Raw genomic sequence first — 23,875 nt, 5'->3', positions numbered from 1 at the left:
CCCTACGGACAAAAGAATGAAGCATTATTAGTTAACATAAATCCACCTTCAAAGGAATCACTATGCTTAACGCACTACCCTCTTCAACTCTACCAGAACCGTCCCTTTGTAAAACCTGAAAGGCGGTTCAATACTGGGGTGGACCTATGGTTAACCAGCCAGCACAAAGATGAAGTCATAGTCAATAAATATATATTAGAAACGGTAAGGCAACGTTCAACAGTTTTGGTGTTACATCATGGAGTATCGTACATGGTTATCGCTTGCCCAGATGAGGGCCGAGGTGAAAGAAAAGCTAAAGTACAATGTACTGCGAATCACATCAAAGAGAAATACAAATGCAGCCATCCCATGTATCCCTCAATGCCAACCTAAGAGAAGTTCATGGCTCGTGTCACATCTCTCGTATATTCCCGCAGAGGCACACCCCACTGCTTCACTGCTGATTCCTTCTTTAGGAAGACCTTAGTGACGACCACCGGGGCTATGACACCAAAGGCTACACCTATGGTCTTAGCTGCGTCGCTGAACTGATTGGGTGTACCGCCCGCGCTGGAACTTCCAGATCAAACGGGTCACTCCGTGTACTGCGGGGGCTGATTTTAGACACCGGTTCGTTTGCACCGCATGGTTCAAGCTCTGCCACCGAAACCCGGTAGCTGAATCTCTGTAAACTGCTGCCTAGACTACTTCGCCCAGGAAGAATGAGGGTGCTGCCCAAGCTACGATCACTGCTATAAATAGATCCGTGCTCTGAGCCCAAAGGTAATTCGGACCGTCTTCGCCCCGCATGAACAGTTGGTAAAAGGCTATCGGAAACTGTTCGAAGCGGCAGGTTTGCCCGTGGGATAACCGGCTGTTGATCATATTTTTGGTTCATGAATAGGGACTGAGTTGTATCCTCTATTTCGGGCATGCCGTTTCGCAACCCTCCGTGTAGCTCTGCGGAATCTGAAAAAGGATCCGAGTAGCACGCTGATGCTCGATCACTCTCATCATGGTAGTACGCGCTCATCGGAGCCTCTAGTGCATATTTGTATTGCGAGCGCATAGACCCTCCAGAAACATATCCGTGCTGTAAGCCAGTCAAGGAATCCGCCGATTGCCGGTCGGCCCTTAGAAGCTTCTGGTTTCCTCCAAAGCACTGGACTCCGCCCGATCTCCTTCGCCTGCGTCTGAATAACAGTAAGCAGATCAGGAATACAGCTGCAATGAAGCCCATCGCACCGAGTACGCTGCCAAGTAAAGTGCGGAGAGAGGCCTGTGAGCCATGGTCTGGAGACGAAAGTGAATCTCCATGATCCGAGTTATTTTTGGGAAGAATACCTCCCGATACCGTTGAGGTAGTCGCCGTTGGAGGCCCTCCTGTACGGGAGGTATGCGTTAGGACAGCCTCTGTGGAGCTCGAACTCGAGAAATTGCTAGACAAGCTTGATGCGATTGACTCTAACGTTGAATAACTGGCGCCATAGGATGACACTGGACTGTATGTCTTCGTAATACCTTCGGTAATTAAAGGAGATGTGCCACTAACTGTAGTAGTGATGGTGAAAGAGCTGACAGGTGGTAGATGCGTCGGTATCGTGTTAGGCGTTTTTGTACTCGATTCCGATGGCGTCACTTGTGATGTGCTTAACGTAGTATGGTCATTCAATAGGGAGGTCTCAACAGCTGGTGATGGATCTGTAGTTGAGATTGGTTTGTCGGTCGAAGCTGTCGTTATCGAGGAAGAAGTCGAGGCTAAGAGATTGAGGGAAGGCGATATAGCCGCTGCTGATCTTCGCGGGACTTTAGTACATCGTAAGCCCTGGTGGAAGATGATTGAAGGACTGGACATTGACATGTCGTCAAGCCCGCAGGCTCGAGGGACGCGACAACAGTTCCGCTAGAGCAGGAAAGGCACGGTGTAGTGCAATGAATAATACAGGAGGGAAGGAATGAGTTCCGTCAGCAAGGAAAGCGCGTATGACGGTGAGTAGAGATGTCAACCAAACAATCGACCGAAAGGAACGTGTAACCGACGAAGACCCAAGACTATGAATAGGAAAAGACAAATGAAAGCATGTTAGATTCTTCTCAACATGTCTCGCTCTTTACAAAATGCGAAAAACAAGCCATGACAATAGGTGTCAGAGGCGTTCACTCGAGTGGAATCCTCCCGTTTCAGGATAGGATGGTGAAGCAGTCTCTAGTGATCTAGAGAGGGGGTGTTCAGGTCGGATTTCAACCACACCAATATAGATCGAGGAATACGGAAAAAGATAGAACAATACAATCAAGCCCAAGAGAGGGAGGGAGAAAGAAAAAAAAAGGGATCAACTTTCAATTGAAACTCAAGATTAGCTGGGCGTTTGTAGCCAAACACCGACCATAACATTCAATAAAAGAGAGACCTGGAAAACATTATTCGGTGAAGCTTACGCAGGGGATGGATGGCTGTTGACTCGAATCGGAGGAAAGGATGAAACACTTTCCATCCAGAACATCCAATCCCTTTCATAGAGGGGGTCTGTGACATTTGGGACCTGGGCGCTGTTTAGTCTCACTCGCATGGAGAGGGGAACTTTAAGCCCCCAGCCCCCCAATTCGCAAACAAAAACATTGAAGGATTAGTTAGTGAAGAAACATGGATGATCTTTCTGAGGTAAGAAAGGTGGATGGTCAGTGTCAGCGTCAAATCCATCCTCAATGGAAGGTTAATTAATGTGTGACCCGAGATTACGACCGGCAATCGAACCAGTAGAATAGAAGCGAAGGGAGAAGTTCACTTGAATTGCATTTGCAGCATGCATTTGCAGTTCGACTCAGACTCGGCTGCATCACTGGACCCAACTAGGCTCTTTGGAGACTAGGCTCATCACGGCTTCTCAGGTGATGTCATGTGCACACTGCACACTGCACACTACACAATGCATTTCTGCACTCAGATTTCATTCTATCTTACTCCGGAGTACTTTCTCGGCCCGATTCTTGCCGACCACCCTTGACTTTACCCACCGGTAAAATGAATGATCCATTCTTTTGCCCTCCCCCTCAAGAACGGTGGGTTTCAACCATTGACTTCTCGGATTGACCAGAAACAATCAGAGTACAGGATCACCTTCTCTGTCAATACTGGCAGCAGTCTCGACACATCTTCCATTGGCCTGTCGAAATTTTAGGGCAGGGATCAACTCAAAACTCCTTAAAACTCCACCCGATTTGTTCGGTTATCAGCCACCATTGGCAGCCATATAACAGTCGCGGTGGAGAAATTGTCCCCCAAAGGTTACCTTGGATGGAGGGCTGCATAACACTTACGTACTTGGCACCATATAGCCCAAGCAAACATCACAGGTCGTGGTCGCCCTTTTTTGGTCTTTTCTAATATATGATCATTGTCCTGGTGGTTCCCGAAGTACCATATGGATATTGTATCTGGCGTGGCCAGCGGATAGCGATAAAATAGCAATGTCAAGGGCCACGTTATAAATTAATCACCAGTAGTGAACCACGGAGTATTGTCAAAACCCCAATGTTGTCTTATCCCACGAAAAAGCCCGCCAGCACTAGAGACAAACTAATCCGCACTCCCGCATACTAGTAAAACGCCCAAGCGGAAGTAGGCCATAACCATTAATGGCCCAATACTTTGGCCCCCTCAATGTCTTGTCTTCTGGTCCCTTTTCCTGTTAGATTATCACTCACCAACCAAAAAAACCTCCCACCACAAGATTTCTCATTGTTTGGTTGGATCTGACTCTATTCCACGGTTGGTTCTTCTATGTCACTTTGCCCCTGGCCCACACTTTCACTACCCACCCTTTGGCCCCTATCCTTAACCAAACCCCCCGCCGCACCTGACCCCCTCAAGCCCTCATACTGTGCATGTGATGTGGTTATTCGACCTCGTTCACTTCAAACCAACGCCAAATCAAGCTTCCGTTGCTTGATTGATCTTGTTTCTCAACTGAAGTAGTGTTTGTTTCTAGTTAGAAGCCTTGTATCATGTTCGGATGGTGTAGTTCGCTGGGTAAGGCTTCCCCTCTTTCATCGTCACCTTGCTTCACCCCGCGCATTGTGTTGCCCACCGCATAGACCCTACATGCTTCAATTGCGAACGCAGCAGCTGTGTGGGATATGGTATACGAAGGCCCTCGCATCTAATATTCTGAACTTGGCGTGCTCCACCATTCCCTGGTCGCTCTATATTAGAACGACAAGTATTAGCTGCGCCTTGCTAACAACCTTTCCGAACTATGGGGGAATTTTTATATCTAACTATTCGGCCTGTTATTAAGACCAAATATCTGCCTAGCGCTCCCTTATGATGACCAAACACAAACACAATCATGGCGTTTGTCCAATCAAATTGATAGGCTAACTATTGTAATAGGCTTCCCTTCAGTGAGCTCAGAACCTGACAGGGAGCGACGGGCTCCATCGGGCCCGACACCTCTAGACTTCCCAGCGTATAAGCTCCCGGATGCCACAGATGATGATCCGGAGGCCTCTTTGCGGCAGGTGCATGATATTCTAGCATCCATCAGAAGGCCACAAGATATCACGCTCGACAAGTTCAAAGCTCTCAATCTGAAGGTGGAAGCAGGTCTTTCTGCTTCATGTATTGTCCGTAAGGATGGGCCAGATTTCTTTCCTCCTTTACCTTGGGAGGACACTTCACCCAATTCGTCCCCGTTGACCGAAGATGGTTCCCCGATCTTAATGGAAAATGGGAATCCCTACCCACCAAAAGAGCGATTTAATATGCTGAAGAATGAGCTACTTCTGGAAAACGACGATGCGTTTCGAGAGGTGGCACGGTTAACCCCCCGCGAGGGACGTCAAAGGGTCAGGGTGACCCATGCGCGAAAATTCTGGACGGGCCTAGAACGAATGGCCCAATACTGGGACACGAGCTTGGATAACTATTTTGAACGTCCTGCAACTCCCAAACAGGCGGCTGAAGACGAGTCAGGGGACAAAATGCAGACGGACAATGTGTCATGCGAGTCCCAGCAAAAATCGGAAACACATATGGATATTGACAATCCACCAAAACCAGCAGCTCCCGAAAACAATGTGACTACCCAGGAGGACGGTGAGCCTGAGTCAGTAGCAATGTACACGGGCCGCCGTATTGGTGCTGGTCATGAAATGCCGGAGGATATCCGCGAAGAGACTATTAGGGCATTTACCGAGATGGCAGCCTGGCCTTTTGGGTGCCAAGTTGCCCTTCCCATGCTGCCTCCGAGACTATCCCTTCGAACATTGTTATTCCCTGTTCGCCAGACGTTTGCGGCTGCCCGATCGCCTAAAGATCGACAGCTAGCACGAAGCGGTGTCATGGAAGGACCCGTCTTTGCCGCCCAGTGCCGATCTGAAACGTGTTTCCGAGCGCCGGGGGATGTCCCTGGTACGGGATTTGGTGAGATATGTGATTTGTTTCGTGAGGTCGGCGGCATGCTCCTAGCTGCCCAGGAACGAGCACGACAAGGAATGCAAGAAGTAAGACCTGGCGAGGGAAAATGGTGGACAACGACGCCGCGATGGGGTGGTGCACCCAATGATGCAGTGGGTGATAGTGGCAATTTCACCAATGGTGAGGAGAAATCAGTGTCGGACAATGGGAGCTCTCGCAAGCGCTCCAAGTACGAGCATCCCTTCTTAGCATCCCGTCGACCTGGTTCCTCGCGGAAGCTGAGCAACAGCGAAAAGTGGAAAATCGTTCAGCCAGGTCCTGGACTTTGGGACAAGCGAATGAGATATATACAAATTGGAAAGGACCTAGACAGCCCGTTTGACGATGTCAGTAATCATAACACAGCAGTTATAACATCATGCTGACCAGCCGTTACAGATATATATGCTCTCCTCTATCAACCATCATATCTCTATCCTTCACTTACGCGTCCATCGCCGATACATCGATATCATAACATCAGGGGAGAGCTGTTTCCCTTCTGACTCCGATGCTACAGGACAACCGTGGCATGCGCTACAGCTGCGGCGAACGAAATGGTACGATTTATTCGATGCTGAGGAGCGGCTTGAAGTGTTCAAGGGGGTATGGACTATTTTCCATCACCTTTTGCGGGCCCCTTAATGCAATAGTTCAAGTTCCGGTCGTCTTTGACTAAGTAAGCTACCCTAGACTGGTTACGTATCTCTCTAAACCACATTCGTTATACCTCACTCTCTGTGGCGCTTTAGATCAGCTATATGTGTGCTTTGATGATCGTTTATATATTTATTATGTGTACATTTAGAGCGAGTCATTATTCCTACTGCCTGGCTACTGAGGCGCTGTCTTTTGCATTTGTGCTATTCAACACATGGGTGTATAGCGAAAAGGGAATACTTCAATGCATAAAAATATACAGGCATAACAAGGCTTACTTCAGCTACACTAAATAGAACATAGAGCTCACATTCCCTATTTCTGATTCATGTTTCTATCCGTAGGATATGTCAAAGTCATAGTTGCTAATTTTTCTAACCCCAAAGCACGGCGACTTTCAGTTTCTAACCTGGTAGGCTTCGGGATACACATGCTTTCTCACATGTACTATAAATTTGCGCTGTACATCATGAGCAAGACCCATAAATTGATCCTGCAAGTAATCTGTAGGCGCGTTACAATTTCAAAAATTACGAAAATCGGCGCTCAGCCATTGGTACATCTATCTCTGATCGAGTTGTTTTTGATCTTGTTTAGCTTTCGCCGCTCAGATTCGACGTGTACTTCGCTCCGAATAGACGAGTCAACTCCTCGTACAGGAGACACGACCAGGGGAACAGTGGTTTAGCTGAGGCATTGAGCCGTTTAATGTAATCTTTTGAGTTTATATTCCCTTTTGGGTTAAAGGTTCGCTTAGGTTTGTCTGTGTCTGCCTTCCGGAAAGGCGATCTTGCGTCTATCCACACAGTTTCTCGCGAGATTTGATAGCCTCAGCTACTGAAGTAGAGTGGGACACCTAAGATTATCTATGTATAGAAGTGACATGATGTCATACAACAACATCTGATTTCTATCCTGCTACTTTGTAACGATAATATGATTTATTTTATGACATTCTGTATGATCGTTGCTTCATTTCTCCACTCCAGCTATATATCCCGCTGTACTTGCATTAGGTCTCCCTAACATTTGTCACTTGATCACTCAAGAGGCTCTAGTGATTCTCTTGCTCATGCTCGTTAGTAGCCTGACCAAGTTCCATCCTAGTCACTGTTACAAAATAAGGATCACCTTCCCCAATGTACCGTCCACATTGCATGTGGTGTTGGAGGAAATACTCACTGAAAGATTCGCACTCCATTCGAAGGAAGATATGATCGCGCCGAACGGTTGTTCTCCTGCAAAATACAGAGTAATTTAGGCCAAGGCCATGCAATGCAGATATTGTTGCGGTATGGCCTGAAATATATCTTACGATATTACTTTACTTCACTGACATAATAATGGGCATATGTTGAAGGATAGTAACACTTGTCTCAATGTTCACCTATGAAGGCTATTATATCCCAAGCTAATATCCTCTCCATCATTCCTATGTTGACAATCTGACAGGCTCATAGAGATTGCACAAGCACCCACCATACTAGCCATCCATACTGTATTCATTTTCAAGGCCCCGGGACTAAGTGCTTCGGTAAGTGATAGGCTCTTTTTTTTCATGGTTACGGGAACGGCATATGGTTCTGGAAGCGTCCAAAGAAGCATGGGAGTATTTCACTACGGTTCCTTAGATTTGATACTGTGTATTGGCTTTCTGATCTTGGTGGTCTTCTTTGGCATATTTAGAACTAGAGGGGCAAGTCAATTTTGATCCGCCATGAATTGCTGAGCCAGGTGAAGAAACAAGCCACCAAGCATTTAATAACATCGCCAGCTCCACATATTGATCTAGGAGATGTCAAATTCGAACAGAAGGCTTATTTGCCAAACAGGGTCTCCTTTGCTGATTTGGACAGTGCTGACGCGTGATAGAGGAGACCCCTATCGATGAGACATCTGCTGCCTGGTGGGTACACCTTTTTGCATAACCACATCCATTTCAACAGCGTAAGAATTGCCAGTATCTGAGCAAGAGACGTAATTGAGCGAAAGCCGCTGTAGACGCTTGACTTGACTGAAAGGACATAGTCTTAAAGTGCTTATTTGACTAACAGTGGGGGTTCCTCCACCCAAAAAAATAAAGAGCTAATCAGAGAAGTCCATGAATTGGCAGATGACAGGTTTCTCCAAAGAAACCCCACTCGAGTGCATCGGCCGAGTCGGAGGAGGACACACTGGTTAAGTTCAGAAAGAGATGGAAGGAATTGAGCTACGTCAGAGCCCACCCACCAATAAATCCCCCACTACTGTACGGATCATGAAATCTGATGAGAAAAGACGTGACAATACTAGTATTTGATGATCGTGTCAGGTAGCAAAGGCACTAACTGATTCTCAGCGTTGAAACGGTGTGCCATCGGCGGAACATTTTTGCCTCTCTCAGGGAGATTTGAAATTACTAGAGATGTATGTGGAATTCAGCATCGCCAGTAACTAGCTGAGACAGGCGTCAGCCAATCTCGTATCTCTCCAGAGTGAGGTTCTGATCTTCAAATACAGGATTTCTAATGTCTGTGCGAGCCACGCAATTGGTGCCCATGGGGTCGGTGGAGTTCGGATAAGAACTCCGTTCTCCTTAAATGAATGAACATTTACCCCGTGTACAGGGGGTGTCAGTGATATCATATGCGGATAGTGAGGCAAAGGAGCTATAGTATTGGATTATCATTGTGGCGCAGCTACACGTAGGGCTATAGGGGCTGTCATGCCGAGTCATGTTGATTGTGGAGATAATTTAATCGCTGTCGTGGTGCATGGCAGTAGGAGAGGAACTTTTCTTTTCACCACTTGAGATGGTGATGCCGAAGGGGAGTTATAAAGAATGAATGTAACATCCTGTGCAATACATCGTCATGCTTGTAATTCTCAACGAGAGTTGCTATTAATAAGTGAAGATACGATGCATAAATCTCCCTGAACATAGCTTCGTCGTTGAAGTCGACGGTATTCCAGACCAGTCCATCGGGTCGGCAGTTTCTCGAAGAAGCCCTAAAACGGTATGAAGGTATGTTCATCATGATGTTATGTCACAACAAGAGCAATGTGTGACTTCCTATCAAAGAAATTCAGGAAGTTAGTGCTTGCCAGTGGACGGTCAACACGGGAAGCTTTGTCCAAGTGCTGATCTCTCCGCGTATGATTGTCTCCTACCATTGGGCGCCTCTTCGGTAAGGATATGGAACTACAAAACTAAACCAGAACGAAGTGCACCGATTTGTCTAAGTAATTGCTTGGGCCATTTCCATTGCCGGGGTCCTTCATCCATTATAATCTCCCACGCGATTTCCTTATTGAGCGATTTGCATGGCTGCTAAGATAAAGCCTGATTGATCACTGCTACTACAGTCCGCTTTAATCGCGTTAACCCCCAAGCTTCGCATGCATTTCAGCTTCACATGCCTACATCTTCACTCAATGCGGAGCATCCTGTGCATAAACGAGCGAGATACATACATAAGCATATATGTTGGCTACAGAAGTGGGCGGTAGCAGCCATAGCAATGCATGTGATATAAACCGCCCAACAAGTATTAGTCGACTGCTCAACAATAATATCCAGATATATATGCAAGTGTGGACACTCCATCCTTCTACATCATGTAGGTACTGTACATAACTCTCCCCACCAGGTCCCCTGTTAGTTTCTTCGTGCCGTTCCGGTTTTATTCGGAGCCAGAACCACAACAAACTTCGATGAAAGGCTATTGAGGTTCCAGACCAGTGGAAATGTGATAGGTCCACGGGAGTCATGGAGAACGCGCGCTTTGAGTCGGTGTTCACATTGGTGGAATCGCAACGAGATGGTGCGGAATAGATGGAGCGGTATATTCCGTCATCCATGTACGGAATAATTAAAGGCTATAGAATGAATAAGTCCCAGTACCTGCCAGTGAAACGAGTCGATAAATTGGGCGCAAAGGCTTGGTTTTGGTTGCACGGCGGCCACCACCGGAAGCTGTCATATTCCCGATACTCCAGCGTCCCAAAAGCCTCCCGAGCCCATTAACCAGGTCCATGGGTCGACATAGTTTACTAGGGGCGCGTTAGATATCGAAGAGCGATTTAAGCATCAACTGATTTAGGGCGGTTAAATAGCACACAGACCCTGCTTCGTACTACAATACCACACACAGTATTACTGTTGTACCACTGGCAGGTTTTCCACAAACAAAGGGTAAGGGTGTACATAGAATTACTAATTGATACATACGAATAGAATCGAAGAAACTGCCTTCGTTCATATTGGAAGAAGTATAAAGTACTCGTAGAAGGTGCTGAAGTTACACATCTCATCCCTCAACAAACAATGGAGAGAAAAGACGGTCATACAACACTTTCCATGCCATAGGATGAGCACGGCGTAGGCGTGGGAATTTTCCGAGAACTCCATTCCAAATTAATTTCCTCTTTTCTTCTTTCTTTCTTTCTTTCTTTCTTTTTTTTTCCCCCTCTTATTCTCGATTTGATTTGAGTTTAGGGTTCACATAGTCTCATTAGGTTCACTGAGGTCAATTCGCAGGCATTTCGGGGCTCTGCCTTATTGCTCATCTGCACCTACGGAGACATTCTTTTAAGATTGTCTCCACAGCTAACGAGTCATGTGAAGGATCAAAATTCGAATACCTAAATCGGGCACTTTAATTCAATATTGATGTTGTATTTATAGAGTAAAGGTGTTGCGAGAGTATGGTCATCTTCCTAACTCCTATTGTTTCAGCTCCGTCACTATGGGCGTAGAGTTACTGGCCCAAGGTAGTATTCAAAATTCAAATATAAATGGGCGACTACTACTGGACGAAACAGTAGCTTTTAATTATGTAATTATTGCTCGGGTCCATCCTTGAGTTTGGAAAGTGTAGGACGAGAATGCGACATAGGTTAATCGTCGCACTGCACATGCAAGCCGCGAGATCAGGAGATCTGTTCCTGGAAATGGGAAATGATGAGGGACTAACACAATGTGGGTTGAAAATATGTGCATGGTTTGGTATGGAGCACGATACTACCCCTCACTTCGACAGGAGGCCCAAGTCCTGACCACGTCCGATCGATGGGGTCTGATCATGGTTCGCGTAAGGAGGTGGCCAAGAAGTGGGTGGTTGATTTGATACACGACAAATTACGTTCTGGGAGCTGTCCATTTTCACAGTCGCCACCCTCATTAACGATTCTACAGCGCTCCAGTAGAAATTCACAGCTGTACTGACAACAGTCTATGGACTCTATATATTACCAGTCAACTTCTCTTCTGAACGTTTCTTCGGCCTATTTCCGGATTTCTTATTTTACAGACGCGCAGACCACGTGGCTGTGGGTACATAATTTCGGTAAACATGGATATCCACCCACGTAGGTCATCAAGGTTGATGCTGTATCCCAAGCGCACCCGAAATACAACCATGGTATACAGGGAGTGGCAAGTTGGCAACAGAAGAAACTTTGCTGAAATGGACTGGTTGCTTCCATCGGCTCTTAGAGAATGTCGGTATAACACAAAAAGTCAACAGAGCCCGATCTGCAAATCTCCGCAGTTAAACTGGTAACTCAATAGCGAGGCTTTAGTTTCAGCTTGGCCGGTTAATCGTCAGCTATTCCTGCGCTTGATTTCACATAGCCGCTGGAGTGGGAAATTGGTATCGCAAGCTATTCCACATAAAGATCCGATCTCCGAAAGACTTTCGCTAGCATTAACCAACATATCTTAAACATGTCTTTTTCTGATCGTCGGGCACTTAAGTATAATGAGCTCGATTGTGATACGTTCACTTTGGGTTGGCAGTGCGACAACGGTAGAACCATGGTACCTAACCAGTTACAAAGAAAATGAAATGGGTGCCACATCAATCTGATAATGTAATCTTAGTACAGTACCCTGCTGGCTAGATACTCCGTAGTAGGTAGTTAAGCTCACTCACTTTTTTTTGTCAACACTAACTACCAATAATATCTTGACCTTCCCAATGTGAAACCTCGCTGTGCTTACCAAAGTAAGTAGGACTAAGATCTGCCCTGAACCAGACCCTCGGAGCTCGTCAGACGGGCGGTCCATCCCGCTGTCAATTAAAGAAGTACGGAGTTTATCACGGGGCTGGGGTTATACGAGCAATAATTGCCTGAGAGATATTTAGCTGACCAACAATAGGCAGCCACTATTTTCAGTTATTGTTATGCGGCCGATATACTCCGTACTATTCAACGACTGATAAACTTTGTTTCTTTTAGATCAATGATCCACAAACTGTTGGCCGTTCGGGTGAACAAGTGCACATCGAATATCCACCTGAATTTGCTCTGAGACATGAAATTGATTTACGGAGTACACCGATCTTTTGCAAGTCAGAGATGACTTCAATTGGATGCTGAAGCTCGTGACGGTGGTCAGCCGTACCGGCTGGTCTTCTACTCCGTGTCTCCAGTGGCTTTCCATGTCTTGGTCTGCATGCTCCGCAGATAACCATGGCATATTAAGCAGAGTGCTCATGGAATATGTGATTCGGAGTTCGGCTAATAAATTACAAATCGGTTGTGAATTGTTGCAGTAACCAGTGTTTCGTAACAACACGGCCTATGCCTAGTCTTCGTCAAAAAATTCTTCTATTGCATGGTTGCTACTAGTTGCCACTGATGGGTCCTGTGATACATGTATTCATGGGCGTTTTCTATTTAGCGTATATCGGTTTTGCATTATTCCCGGGCTCTATCAAGGTTAGATTGCGGGTTGAGCTTCCATAGAAAAAACGAAGAAAGGGAGAAACCTCGCTGACAACTCAAATAATATCGTGATCTGTTATCACCTTTTGCATTTCCAGCCACGGAGGAACTCTATTCCCTCCATTCCAAGTTTCCATGTTTGACAGAAGCATAACATTGCCGACGACTTTTGTCAAGACCAACAACCGTCGTGACATTGGTGTAACCCATTCCTTCCAAATATCCATGTTCGGTGGATGGAGTACTGTCTTCCACAGTGTACTGTGTAGAATCTTCAGACAAACGATGATGTGCAGTACGGGGCCATCCCTTACGTCCGACGCTCCATTATACTGCCGTTCTACGCGCCACACAGCATGCATGCACATCACCCGTAGAAAACTTTGGCAGTGGATCACATCATCGCCAAACCTTGACTAAAGTCAGGGGGCTTTGGTTATCGAGGTTGAGCGAGACGTTGTGCGACTTTGTTCCGTCCCAAATCAACGTTATGAAACATACCTAAGCTAGTGTGGGCTATGTCATAGGTAGAATTGTGGAGGCTGATGGGGTTCGTAGTTACCCGATGAGACGGTCTATGGACTTGGGACTAAGTGAAGATCCAGAAATTTATGCGGCCAACCGACGGATGGTACCAAGGAGACGGGATTAGGCAAAGTTAAAATTGCGGATCAACCGGACAGCGAGGGGGGAAAAGGGAAGAGGAGGATTCGGCGGTGCTTGGGAATGGCCGCCTGGAGAGAATTAATTGGTGGCGGTGGATAGCTAGCACATGGTTCAATCAGGTTGGGCGTTTAAGTCACGCTTGATATGGGAGGGGAATTCCACGCAGGGTTTATTGAATCTCTTAAGTTGGAAGGCATAACACGGTCTGATATTGATACGCCCGGGCCGAGGTGATCTCTTTTCCCTTGTAGAGTATCGCATGGGTAGGTGTATGTATTCGTCCACACAGAGAAAGAAACAGATGAGTCTAAAGTGGCAAAAAAGGCGAGCCGGAGCGCCGGACACTTGATGATCCATTACGACATGCCGTCAATTCTGCCCCTCCTTTTTTCCGATGCCGAGAACACCCAGCCAAAGTTTTGGGTCCTTGACTGTTTACTCGTTCCGTCCAAGTAGAGCGGTCTTCAGATGGGGCTGAACCCCGCTAACGGATGACGGTCGGGCTCTGGTACCTCAGCTATTATTGAGTGCTACTAAAGTAATACAGATTTAGTACAGGATTCGCGTTGTAATACAGCGTAAAATTATTTACATCAACCAACCTAGTTTCACGCCCTTGATCGCTCTGCACTGGTGTAAATACGCGACAGAACGATGGGAGTTACCTACTAGTACTGGGGACTTTCCAGTTCAGGTCGATGTTCCATAGTGCTGATATTATATTATCATTACTTTTCAGAGGATTTACTTTCCCTCGGTACATGATACAGGAGTATACTGCAAGGGAAATTTCCCCGTATAATACCTCTGGATGGAGTAAGTCTCCCAAAATTCATGGCAAAGTGGTAGATAGGGGATTGGCTACTATGTACTTCACACCACAAGTAGACTCTAAAAGACACACAGCCTTATTTGTTGAGCATGGGTACTGACGGGCGGTAATTTGGCATTGCTGTTTTCCGAACGTAACCCGAGGGATACATAATAGTTTGACCCAGGCATGAGCCTTTCCCAATCCAACACCCGTGACTGTACCCGTGACCAAAATGAACTTTGGAAGGTACGGGTACTGTGTACTGTATGTACCTGAGGTATGCGTACCAAAGGAACCTTCCCGTAACTTTACCAGTTCCCGACCGGGTAGCACCATGGATAGGGAGCGGTTTGTTCCTGCTGATTGGAACAGGTGCCGTTCAGATACTCAGTATATTTTGATTTTGACCGTGGAGTTGTGCTATGTAAACAGTAGTGAGGTGAACTATTCATGTATGTACATATAGTTACATCTGGAGTACTTTATGGGGTATGTGCGTACATATGTAAGTCAACAGGACCCAGCTGACAGGGACACTCCTTGAATGATCTATTATGCGCTTGCGCTTCAGCTTCAGCAACATGCCCAATTTTTATATAACCAGGAAATGCTCCACATAAAAAAAAGTGCCAATAAGAAACACGGAAAAGAACAAAAATTATTGGCCTTTGAAGATATAGAAATGACTTTTCTCTGTTCTGGAGTTTCACAATAATGAGGGTAACATGTTCTCCGCCTTTTTGAATCAGGCGGTCCTCCTGACTCCTCCTTAATCCATGCAGAAAGCTAGTTTACAGGATACGTACTACTACATATGCATGTGTGGTGTTGGAAAACTAAGGTATGACCCTTGATTCCAACGACCAAGTGACAACCCCATATCATTGATCGTTTCTCACCGTCTTCTGCTTTTGCGTGGGGCTGTGGTTGAGGGCACTTCTTGGGTCACATCATGCATACCTCGCACTGTCTTGATCCCTCTATGCGAGACTCTAGCTTAGACTGCCTGTGCTGTTCTCTCTCTCTTTATTTTATTTTATTTTATTTTTATTTTTTACCAGTGTGACCCCCCTCTCCATTTCGAGTCCAATATGTATTGGACATACAGCACACTCGTAATCTCCATAGATATGTGTCCTTCCTCACCTGAACTCACTGGAAGAATTGACTTTAGATCTAACCCACCAGAAAGTCGAAGATGAAGATAGGGGATACCTTGCCAATAATAAGCTGGATTAAGCTTGATCACAGCATTGGATGGGCACCAACAGACCCAAGGAATGCGTCTGAGAGGCTTAGGTGTTGACAACAAGCATGTCTAGAGTATGTAAAGTTCCGTACTACTGTCCAGTTAGATTATTGATATACCAGCCCTTGGAGAGGGATAAGCCATTCCGGGTCTCTTTCTTTCATCATCAATCAGGTGTTGCGGCCACTCCATATGTTTGTTCCATTCCTGGTTTCACTTGCTTCTACCCAAGGCGATGATCTGAGAATAGACATATGAAGAGCTTAGGGGGGGAAAATTAACAGTGAAGGTTAAGGAAGGAAAGGATATTTTTATTTAATTCGCCCGCCTTCTCTTGAGCCCCTTTGCACACAGTTCTTTGTCTTTTGGTAATTAAGACTTTTACCCCAAGTATCGGTATTTCCTCTTTATCCGCCATATCTTTTGGTGACCAACGCAGTCCACCGCTGAAATTGCCCCTCCGGATTTTGGGCACCGACCACTCTCTGGTCATCTCACGAGGCACCTGTTCCCAAGAAGGAGATTGAAAAGAGAAGGATCCGGGCATGGCCTGGTATCAATTGTAACAGTCATCATCCTACTTATATATTTCCTCATCTCTACCTGGCAAGGGTACGTAAATGCTATTGGGCGGTCCAGTTCGGCTCGGGTGACACCAATTCCCCCAAGATAATTCCATGTGGCACTGCGAAAAATAAAAGAATGGAGCTGATTGTCGGCCCTTGACAGGATAGGAAATTGAAAGGTAGCTTAAACATTTCACGGATTCGCCGGTGTGTGGTTTTTCTTCATTTGTGATTCTCCTTCCAACCCGTCCCGCGTTAGCAACCAGCTCCAGTTTGCGGCTCCACTCAAGTCAAATTTTTTTTTCCCTTCTACCCTTTTCTGTTGTTGCTCCCCTTCCCACTTTTGTTTTCCTTACGGCAGAGTCGAAACCGAAACCGAAGTATAGACCAGAAAATAAAAAAAAGAAATAAAAAAAAGCGATCTGTCAATTCTCGGTGGCTTGTGGTACCTAATTCTCTGCAAACCAGGATCCCGGTCCAGGTTACAAGACCCAGCCGAGCAGTCAATCAATCTGTCAGAAGGAGGCGCGCGTTAAAAAGCAACGAAAGACGATCGAAGACTCAAGGGAAAAAAAGAAAAGGAAAGATTGTTGAGAAACTAAGAACAACAGAGAGGGGGAAGAGAAAAAGAAGGATAGCCTTCTATTATTGCTCTCACTTCTGTCACCACTGGAGTTGTTGAGATTGTTGTTTCTATTGTCGTCAGTATTATTTGGATTATTATTATTATTATTATTTTTATCTGTAAAGGGAGGAGACGGAAGTTCTTCATCCATTCATACTACTGACCACTAGACACTTCTCCCTACGGACATTCCCTCCACTTCCAGGGTTAAAAAAAAGATTACCAAAAACCAAAAAAGAGGGGCAAAGTCACTCTTCATCTCAGTCATCAGTCAATCAGTCCCATCCATCAATCAATCAAGAATTTGCTATCACAGTTCTGTTTGTCTGTGGATTGACGTCCCCCATCCCGTTAGTATTCTTCTTTATTACTGCTATTGTTATTATTTTTCTTATTACCACCTCTCTTTATTTTTTGCCCCCATACCTGTCTATCATTCTCATCGTTCCGCGACTCTTATTTGTCCCCTCCTACTTTACTTACTTTGTTTCCCCAGCAGATCATTCATTCCCACTTGGCCACAGTCGGGTCCCTTAGGTAGATACCTACCTACCGACTTTACTGGGTCTTCAAACCGCCCCTCTTCCTCAATCCTCATCCACTAACTACTGACCACTACTACCAACTACCCGGACTACTTTACGGCACTAACTAATCACCACTTTATCTCAGTTTTCCTTCCTCTCACACCTGGCGGTAAGTTCTTCGACTTTTACCTATTCCAGCTTAATCCCTCTCCCTGCAGTGTCTCCATTGCTATTCCTCCGTTCAACTCTGGCAGCGACTTCCCGCTTTTTATCAATATCGTTCCCCTCTTTTCTAATAAACCAGAGCAGACCCGGCTTTTTTTTTTTTTTTTTTTTTTTTTTTTTTTTTTTTTTTCACTTTTTTGGCTTTCCCACCGTTCGATCTGCTGTCGCGCACAACGCGACCCGACGGCTTGGCTTACCTATCTCCCAACTGATCGGAGAGTAGAGGCAGTGCCAAACGACCGTCGTATTTTATTTCATCCTTTGGGCCACCACAGTGTACGTACTACTATCTTATTACTACTATTATTATTGTCGTCGTGATTTAGGATTCTCTTGCCGTTATAAGAACATCATCAGCACTATTTTACAACCACTTTACCCCTGTTCTAGCTTCGTTGGTTTGCTCCTTAGCTGCGCTTTTTTTTTGTTTTTTTTTTTTTTTTGTTTTTTATTCCTATTTTATTTTTATTTATTATTTATTTTTTTTTTCCTAATTTCAACTTTTTTTTCTTTCTTTTTCTTTTTCTTTTTTTCCCTTAATTTCTCGTTTCCCTTTTCCCTTTGCGCTCCTCTTCCTCTTTCCTGATTTGGACTCCTCGTCTGCGCATCTCTTCGGCGTTATAAAAAGAAAAGTACAGTACCTATACGGAGTACTCCGTACTGGAGAAGGTATTACTTACATACCTTATTTTCTTCCCACTGACCAGGGTCGGTGTGTCCACTCCAGTCGTTAGCTCCTGCGCGGATCTCGTTCTTTTCCATCTACCCCCCCCCAGCTTATACTACTTATGACAGGTACTAAGTATTCTGAGCTCTGTCCTTGATGTCCGACCTATTATTACTGTTACCATCATTCTGGGTTTCGTTTTGCATTAGCTTTCCTTTCCCTTTAACTATTACCACTTCTTACCTAATTTCCCCAGAGTTCTTCTTCCTTTATTATTATTTTTTTCTTTTAAAATTTCCTTGCCAATGTTGCATTTGGTTGACGGTTTATAATACTGGCTTTGCGATCGTTATCTTTCAAACCCACTATAGCTGACTATCAGAAGCTATTAGGCTGTGGACAGTTGCTCCCATCCGGCAATCAAACAAACTGGAGAACCTTGGACCTCTATTCGCGTGATATTAGAACGTCAACCGTTCTGGCGTCGCCGCTCTGTTCAAATACCGCAAGTTAAGATTAGCTCCACGAAAGAGAAGGCAACCAACCCACTGCCAACAACTGAGATCTTATCCTCAAGAGCTAATTGCCAATTTTGGGGAACCTCTGGCGAAGCTCTTACTGTGGTAAGACTCCACCACCATTCATCCGGTGTAACTCACCAGTGTATGGAAGCCTAAACCCGTCCTTGATAGCAATTCTCTGGGACATGATGTCCTCATGACCGTATGTCTCTCGCACTGAATCGACCGTCCACTGCGGATCTGCGGCGATCTGGTGATCCTAGCCGTAGCTGCGGACCCACGATTATGGAAATTATCTCAACGGACGATAAGCCGAAAACACTTCCTGCCTTTTCTGGACCTGCGCCCCCAATGCATCGCATTCCTCCCGACGGATCGCATGGTCCACCAAGTGTGCCAGGAATGTACGAACAGCCATGGCGCCATTATCCACCCTACGAAGGTCACCCAGCAGAACAACGTCGAACATCTACTGCTCCTCCGCCATTATCTTCACATGGGTACCCTGTTATCCCGAATCGCGAACTGCCGCAGCTTCCTCCCGACGGCCCGTATAGCCGACAGGGAAGCCTAACGGGCCCAAAACACACACCAACGGAAGCGCATCCATCGTTCCGGGGTCCCATGAACGGGACAGCTCATGAACCGGCACCGCATTCTGCGCCGCCTGAGTATCGATCTCGGATGTCTTTTACTCCTCAAGAGCCACATAGTAATGGCGATGCTCCGCCTCCATTACCGCCGCACTCAATTCCCCCGGCTCCATATTCTACTCCTGTTCCGCCCATGTCTCATACACCAGCCCCGTATGATTCTAGCTACTACCAAAGCCAAGCCTATGGCATTCGCCAGCGCAAGGCCGCACGAGCACAGCAGGCAAGTTAACTTTTATCCTCTTTGCCGCAGAGTGCCCACTGGATATGTATATGTGAAAAGGAGAGGGTGTTGCTGACATGTTCGCCCCATGGTTAAAGGCTTGCGATCAATGCCGAGCGAGGAAAGCAAAGTGCGATGAAGGTCGACCGTCATGTAGTCATTGCAAGGAAAACAACTTGAACTGCGTTTACAAAGAAGTCCCTCCGCACAAGTCTGTGTTCCTAGCTCTTCCAGTTCACTACTCTGAACTAATGTTTGAAGGACGCTAACAACATATGCAGACAAGAAAAGGCGACCCAGCTCTTATTAGATCGATTGCAGTCATTCCAAGACGCTATATTAGACAGATTCGATCGTTTAGACCAGCTAAATACGGAGCACGGGAACAATTTCAACTCCATCCTGGCGAAGATAGACGCCAAGTCCGCATCTAAGGAACCACGGAAACCGGCAGTCCCGCAATTGGCAAAGAAGGACATAATCGATATCCAGGAATCAAAAGCCAAGGATGAGAATATTGCTACAATGCAGGAGCAGATACCAGAACCAAGTGAAACGACCACAGAGCAAGTTGTTCCTTCTGGTGAGGATGGTGAGCTCTCAATCCCTGTAGAGCATACAACAGCGGCCCACAAATTGCTGTTGTGGCCTTCAATTCGGAATCTTCTTCGTCCAAGAGAATATGATGAGGATTATGTGATGAAACTTGAAGAAAAAAGGGGCTTAATCCGTGTCTATGGCCGTGGAGAGGGAGATGAGACTAGTGAAGATCATGGCATGTGCTCACCGCCAACGACCTTGAGTACTAGCTTCAATGAAAGTCAGCCATACTACCCGGCATCCCCCCCTAATGGACCTTGGGGGGTGTACGTGAACCAACCCCAGATTAAACTTGAGAACAAAGGGCTTGACGAGGACGGCATGCTAACCGCGGACCCTGATATGGTTCGTCGTTATCATAAAAGCTATATGAAACATATGCACCAGCTTCATCCATTTCTTGATCAGAGTGACTTGGAGAACAAGGTCGATCATTTTATCAGGATGTACTGCCCATTGAAAGGTCCTGTGCGGTCCCCAGGAGTACTTAACAATCACTTGAATGATATGCCTCGAGGCGCAAAACGAAAGCGTTCATGCGAAAATTTACAAGGTGTGGGATGCGATGCGCAGTCTGCTGCGGAACAGGGTAGCGGCCGGCGTATAGAAAAATCCATCTATAATGCTATTATTCTTCTGGTCCTCGCTCTTGGCAGTATCTGCGAAGCCAATCCTGTGCCCGGCCCAGTCACAGATTACCAGGTGGACTTCCGAAAAGAGACAATACCTGGTCCTCCTACGCACGGTATATTATCACCCGCGGGTTCGGATTCTCTTCCTCAGTCGCAAGGCAGCGGTTATGTCGCGGAAAATCACACCTTTGCATCTCCTTCATTAATAGGCAATCGACAGAGTGGTGCTGAGGGGCACCCAATATCCCAAGACAAAAACCTGGATTATATTCCTGGATTAGCATTTTACGCATACGCTACCCAGATTCTTGGAAGTCTCCAAGGAGCAAATAGACTGCCTCACGTTCAAGCTGCCTTATTAGCAGGACTTTATGCAGGCCAGCTAGCGCACCCCTTCCAAAGCCACGGATGGATCTATCAAGCCGCCAGGGCTTGCCAAGTTTTGGTTCGATCGTATGGAATACCATCTCTGTTCAAGCAAAAATAGTATATGACACTAATTAAAACCTCTAGAAAACGTTACACACAGATGCCTGATGGCCCCGACAAGGACCTTTACGATTTTGCGTACTGGACGTGCCTTCAGCTAGAGAGGTATGTGTGCACCTTCTGTACTTTTCCTTGCTTTCTTTTCCCTATAATCTCGGGGAAGTGCTGAACTTGTATCCAGTGATATACTAGCAGAACTTGATCTTCCCGCTAGCGGCATATCCCGCTCGGAAGCTCGCATCTCCTTACCAAAGGGACGGTTTACTCTTAACCTTCCGAATGAAATTTCCGCCCCAAGTACTATGATGATGTTTTTTTACTCGGCCCAGATTCATCTAAGAAAGGTTCTCAACCGTGTTCATACTGATCTGTACAAAGTTGAAAGTGAGTTCTCGGTGCTTGAAAATGATAGTAAGTTGAAGGAAGTATACTAAGATAATTGTCCGCAGAGCAAGGACAGACCCATTGGTCATCGCACGTTCAAGAAATCTTAAGTATGAATCTCGAACTTTGGCGAAACAGTCTACCTGCTGTGATGAAGTGGAAAGACACAGATCCACCATCAGAAGAGATTAACGTCGCACGGATGCGAGCTAAGTACTATGGTGCACGTTACATTATCCATCGCCCTTTACTTTATCATGCCCTTCATTACTATGGACAATTAGACCTTCGCGCATCATCGGATGGACCGTCTACTGAAGCTACTGCTATGACTTCTTCCAAATCGCAGCAGATATCACCGTCATTGAACCATAGTCAAGGTGCCACGAACATGGCACGTTTGTCAAGTGACATAGGTCCTGCATCTGGGCTTACAGGGATTGCACACCGCGACTTGCCCACAAAGCTACGAAGAGCTTGTAAAGTTTGTATTGATTCGGCTATGCTAAGTACAGTAGCCTTCGATGGCATAAAGGGTCGCCCGGTAGTGACCAACATTTTCGGCACTGCCCATGCGTACGTTGAACACCAACTGCAGATGTTATGTGTGGGTTGAAATGTATCAGCTGACATTCTTTATTGTACCCTCACAGACAATTTGGTAACATGTTGGTATTGTCCGCTACATACATGTCTAGCCTCTCGGAACTAGTGGATCGAAACGAACTCGAGAGACTTCTTAAGCGAACGATCAACTTTCTGCTGCAGAGTCGTTATATTTCTCCTAGTCTCCGAGCTGACGCGCGAATTCTTACTGAGATATACGAGAAAATATTTGGAAATCCCTCAGAGTGGAGGGATACAACCGATTAAGCTTGGCAGCCTGGCCTATCTGAATCTCGAATTCATGATCAATAGCATTGCTGGTATCTGCGATGTGCGCCTCAGTTATACGAGTACACTGCAAGCTGAATGACGCCCCTAGGTGGCTATAGAGTTCGTTGTGACCCGCCGGCACTTCGATTTCTCTGCTCCACCAGTGGGCTATCCCGAACGCGCTTCAACGTTCAACTTCGTATCTAACTCATGATATATACGTGTATTTGCATGGTGGCTCATTTGTTTGTTTTTAGTCTCGATTTAAGATACCACCTGCATTTGTGGTTTGTGTCTGTGGTCCTGTCCTGTGCATGTGGAGAGGAAGGGTGGCTATCTGACGGTTATCTCTGTTGGCTTTGTTTTCTTTCTTTTTTCTTTTGTGGTATTCCAAAGGTGTCGGTTGGCGTCGACTGCACCTGCTAATCGAAGCAGGAAATGGGAACGGGAGGGATCTTTTATTGCATTTCTAGCGGTTCATGGAGGATTGCCTCCGCATACAATACATTTAGGAACTTCGTATGGGGTGCTGCGCAGTGCATATTGCAGATTAGGCGGTTATCACTTATGGTATTAGATCATTGGCGGCTCTTGTTATCGTTGCTTGTTGGAATGATAGGTGTCTTCTGAGTCAAGGGCGCATGCTGATTAAATCAATGGACGTAGGCTGGGTCTGCACATTATCCTTTCCTGTTCGACATGTCGCATTCATGGTACCTCAGTTCTTGAGTGCGATGATGACTAAGGGGTGCATGAACCTTCAGTGGCCATTGGTCCCTTGTATCTACCGTATCTTAAACCTATAACGAAGGTTGGGGTTGTCCTACGCCGGCTATGACTTTGCCTAATTGTCAGACCCGCGTTTGAGGTTCGTGCCAGAGGGAATGCCTTGTGTCGGAAATGGCCATTGTAGGTTGTGATAAGGATGGTCATGTTCCATGGATGTTGTACCGAGCTTATTCGGATCCTTTTGCTGCCTCAGGCACCGGTTCCAGCAGCCAAAAGTCCAGGTTGTTTCGTACCACGTTAACCGGTTGGGCGGGGTGGAACCCTGTAGCCGAAGTACGTACTACAGTGTACTCCGTACACTGTAGTCTTAAGAGGCTGAGTTCAACACTTAAGATATCTACTCATTTCGTACAAGACTGGTCACATATAATTATGGGCACTAATGGTCCAGAATTCCCATGTTGTTCACATTGTGGCCCCAGCCATCTCTGTTTTGATTATGTGCATCGACCTGTCCCGCACGTGCAGGGCACCCACACCTCACCGTGATTTCGAATCTTTCCAACTAACCTTCTCTGCATTCCTCACTTTTTAACCTACTACTATAGGGAAGGCATC

The 23,875-nt window shown here is 46.1% G+C and overlaps 4 protein-coding genes across 4 annotated transcripts; 2 read left to right on the top strand and 2 right to left on the bottom strand.

Annotated features, from left to right (window-relative positions):
- Positions 1–505: 505 nt before the first annotated feature.
- Positions 506–1,843, bottom strand: F9C07_2229873 (uncharacterized protein; the record flags this gene model as incomplete). The annotated part of the gene is made up of 1 exon (XM_071509849.1): positions 506–1,843. One exon carries the CDS (start codon positions 1,841–1,843, stop codon positions 506–508), a length of 1,338 nt encoding a protein of 445 aa, XP_071367077.1.
- Positions 1,844–3,987: 2,144 nt separating this feature from the next.
- On the top strand, positions 3,988–6,085 carry F9C07_2062295 (uncharacterized protein; the record flags this gene model as incomplete). Its single annotated transcript, XM_071508664.1, has 4 exons — positions 3,988–4,012; positions 4,078–4,122; positions 4,376–5,787; positions 5,840–6,085. 4 exons carry the CDS (start codon positions 3,988–3,990, stop codon positions 6,083–6,085), a joined length of 1,728 nt encoding a protein of 575 aa, XP_071367076.1.
- A 7,761-nt stretch (positions 6,086–13,846) lies between these two features.
- Positions 13,847–14,240, bottom strand: F9C07_6021 (uncharacterized protein; the record flags this gene model as incomplete). Its single annotated transcript, XM_071511422.1, has 2 exons — positions 13,847–13,908; positions 14,147–14,240. 2 exons carry the CDS (start codon positions 14,238–14,240, stop codon positions 13,847–13,849), a joined length of 156 nt encoding a protein of 51 aa, XP_071367075.1.
- Positions 14,241–17,767: 3,527 nt separating this feature from the next.
- On the top strand, positions 17,768–22,977 carry F9C07_1885513 (C6 finger domain protein). Its single transcript, XM_071508466.1, has 9 exons — positions 17,768–18,152; positions 18,543–18,773; positions 18,843–19,547; positions 19,646–19,758; positions 19,829–21,232; positions 21,293–21,373; positions 21,450–21,652; positions 21,718–22,228; positions 22,306–22,977. Exons 3-9 carry the CDS (start codon positions 18,876–18,878, stop codon positions 22,523–22,525), a joined length of 3,204 nt encoding a protein of 1,067 aa, XP_071367074.1. The 5' UTR covers positions 17,768–18,152; positions 18,543–18,773; positions 18,843–18,875; the 3' UTR covers positions 22,526–22,977.
- The last annotated feature ends 898 nt before the right edge of the window (positions 22,978–23,875 follow it).

This window comes from Aspergillus flavus, chromosome 7 (genome assembly GCF_009017415.1).
Source record: "Aspergillus flavus chromosome 7, complete sequence".
NCBI classification, from domain to species: Eukaryota; Fungi; Ascomycota; class Eurotiomycetes; order Eurotiales; family Aspergillaceae; genus Aspergillus; species Aspergillus flavus.
Note: the sequence above shows the minus strand (reverse complement) of the source record. Positions and strands in the feature narration are given on the sequence as shown.

Bases quoted from the DNA above. Each gene is read 5' to 3' on its own strand.
- F9C07_1885513 (XM_071508466.1), top strand. From the start codon at position 18,876: ATGTCTCTCGCACTGAATCGACCGTCCACTGCGGATCTGCGGCGATCT. The intron at 19,548-19,645 runs GCAAGTTAACTT...CCATGGTTAAAG, and splicing joins AGGCCGCACGAGCACAGCAG to GCTTGCGATCAATGCCGAGC. The intron at 22,229-22,305 runs GTACGTTGAACA...GTACCCTCACAG, and splicing joins ATTTTCGGCACTGCCCATGC to ACAATTTGGTAACATGTTGG.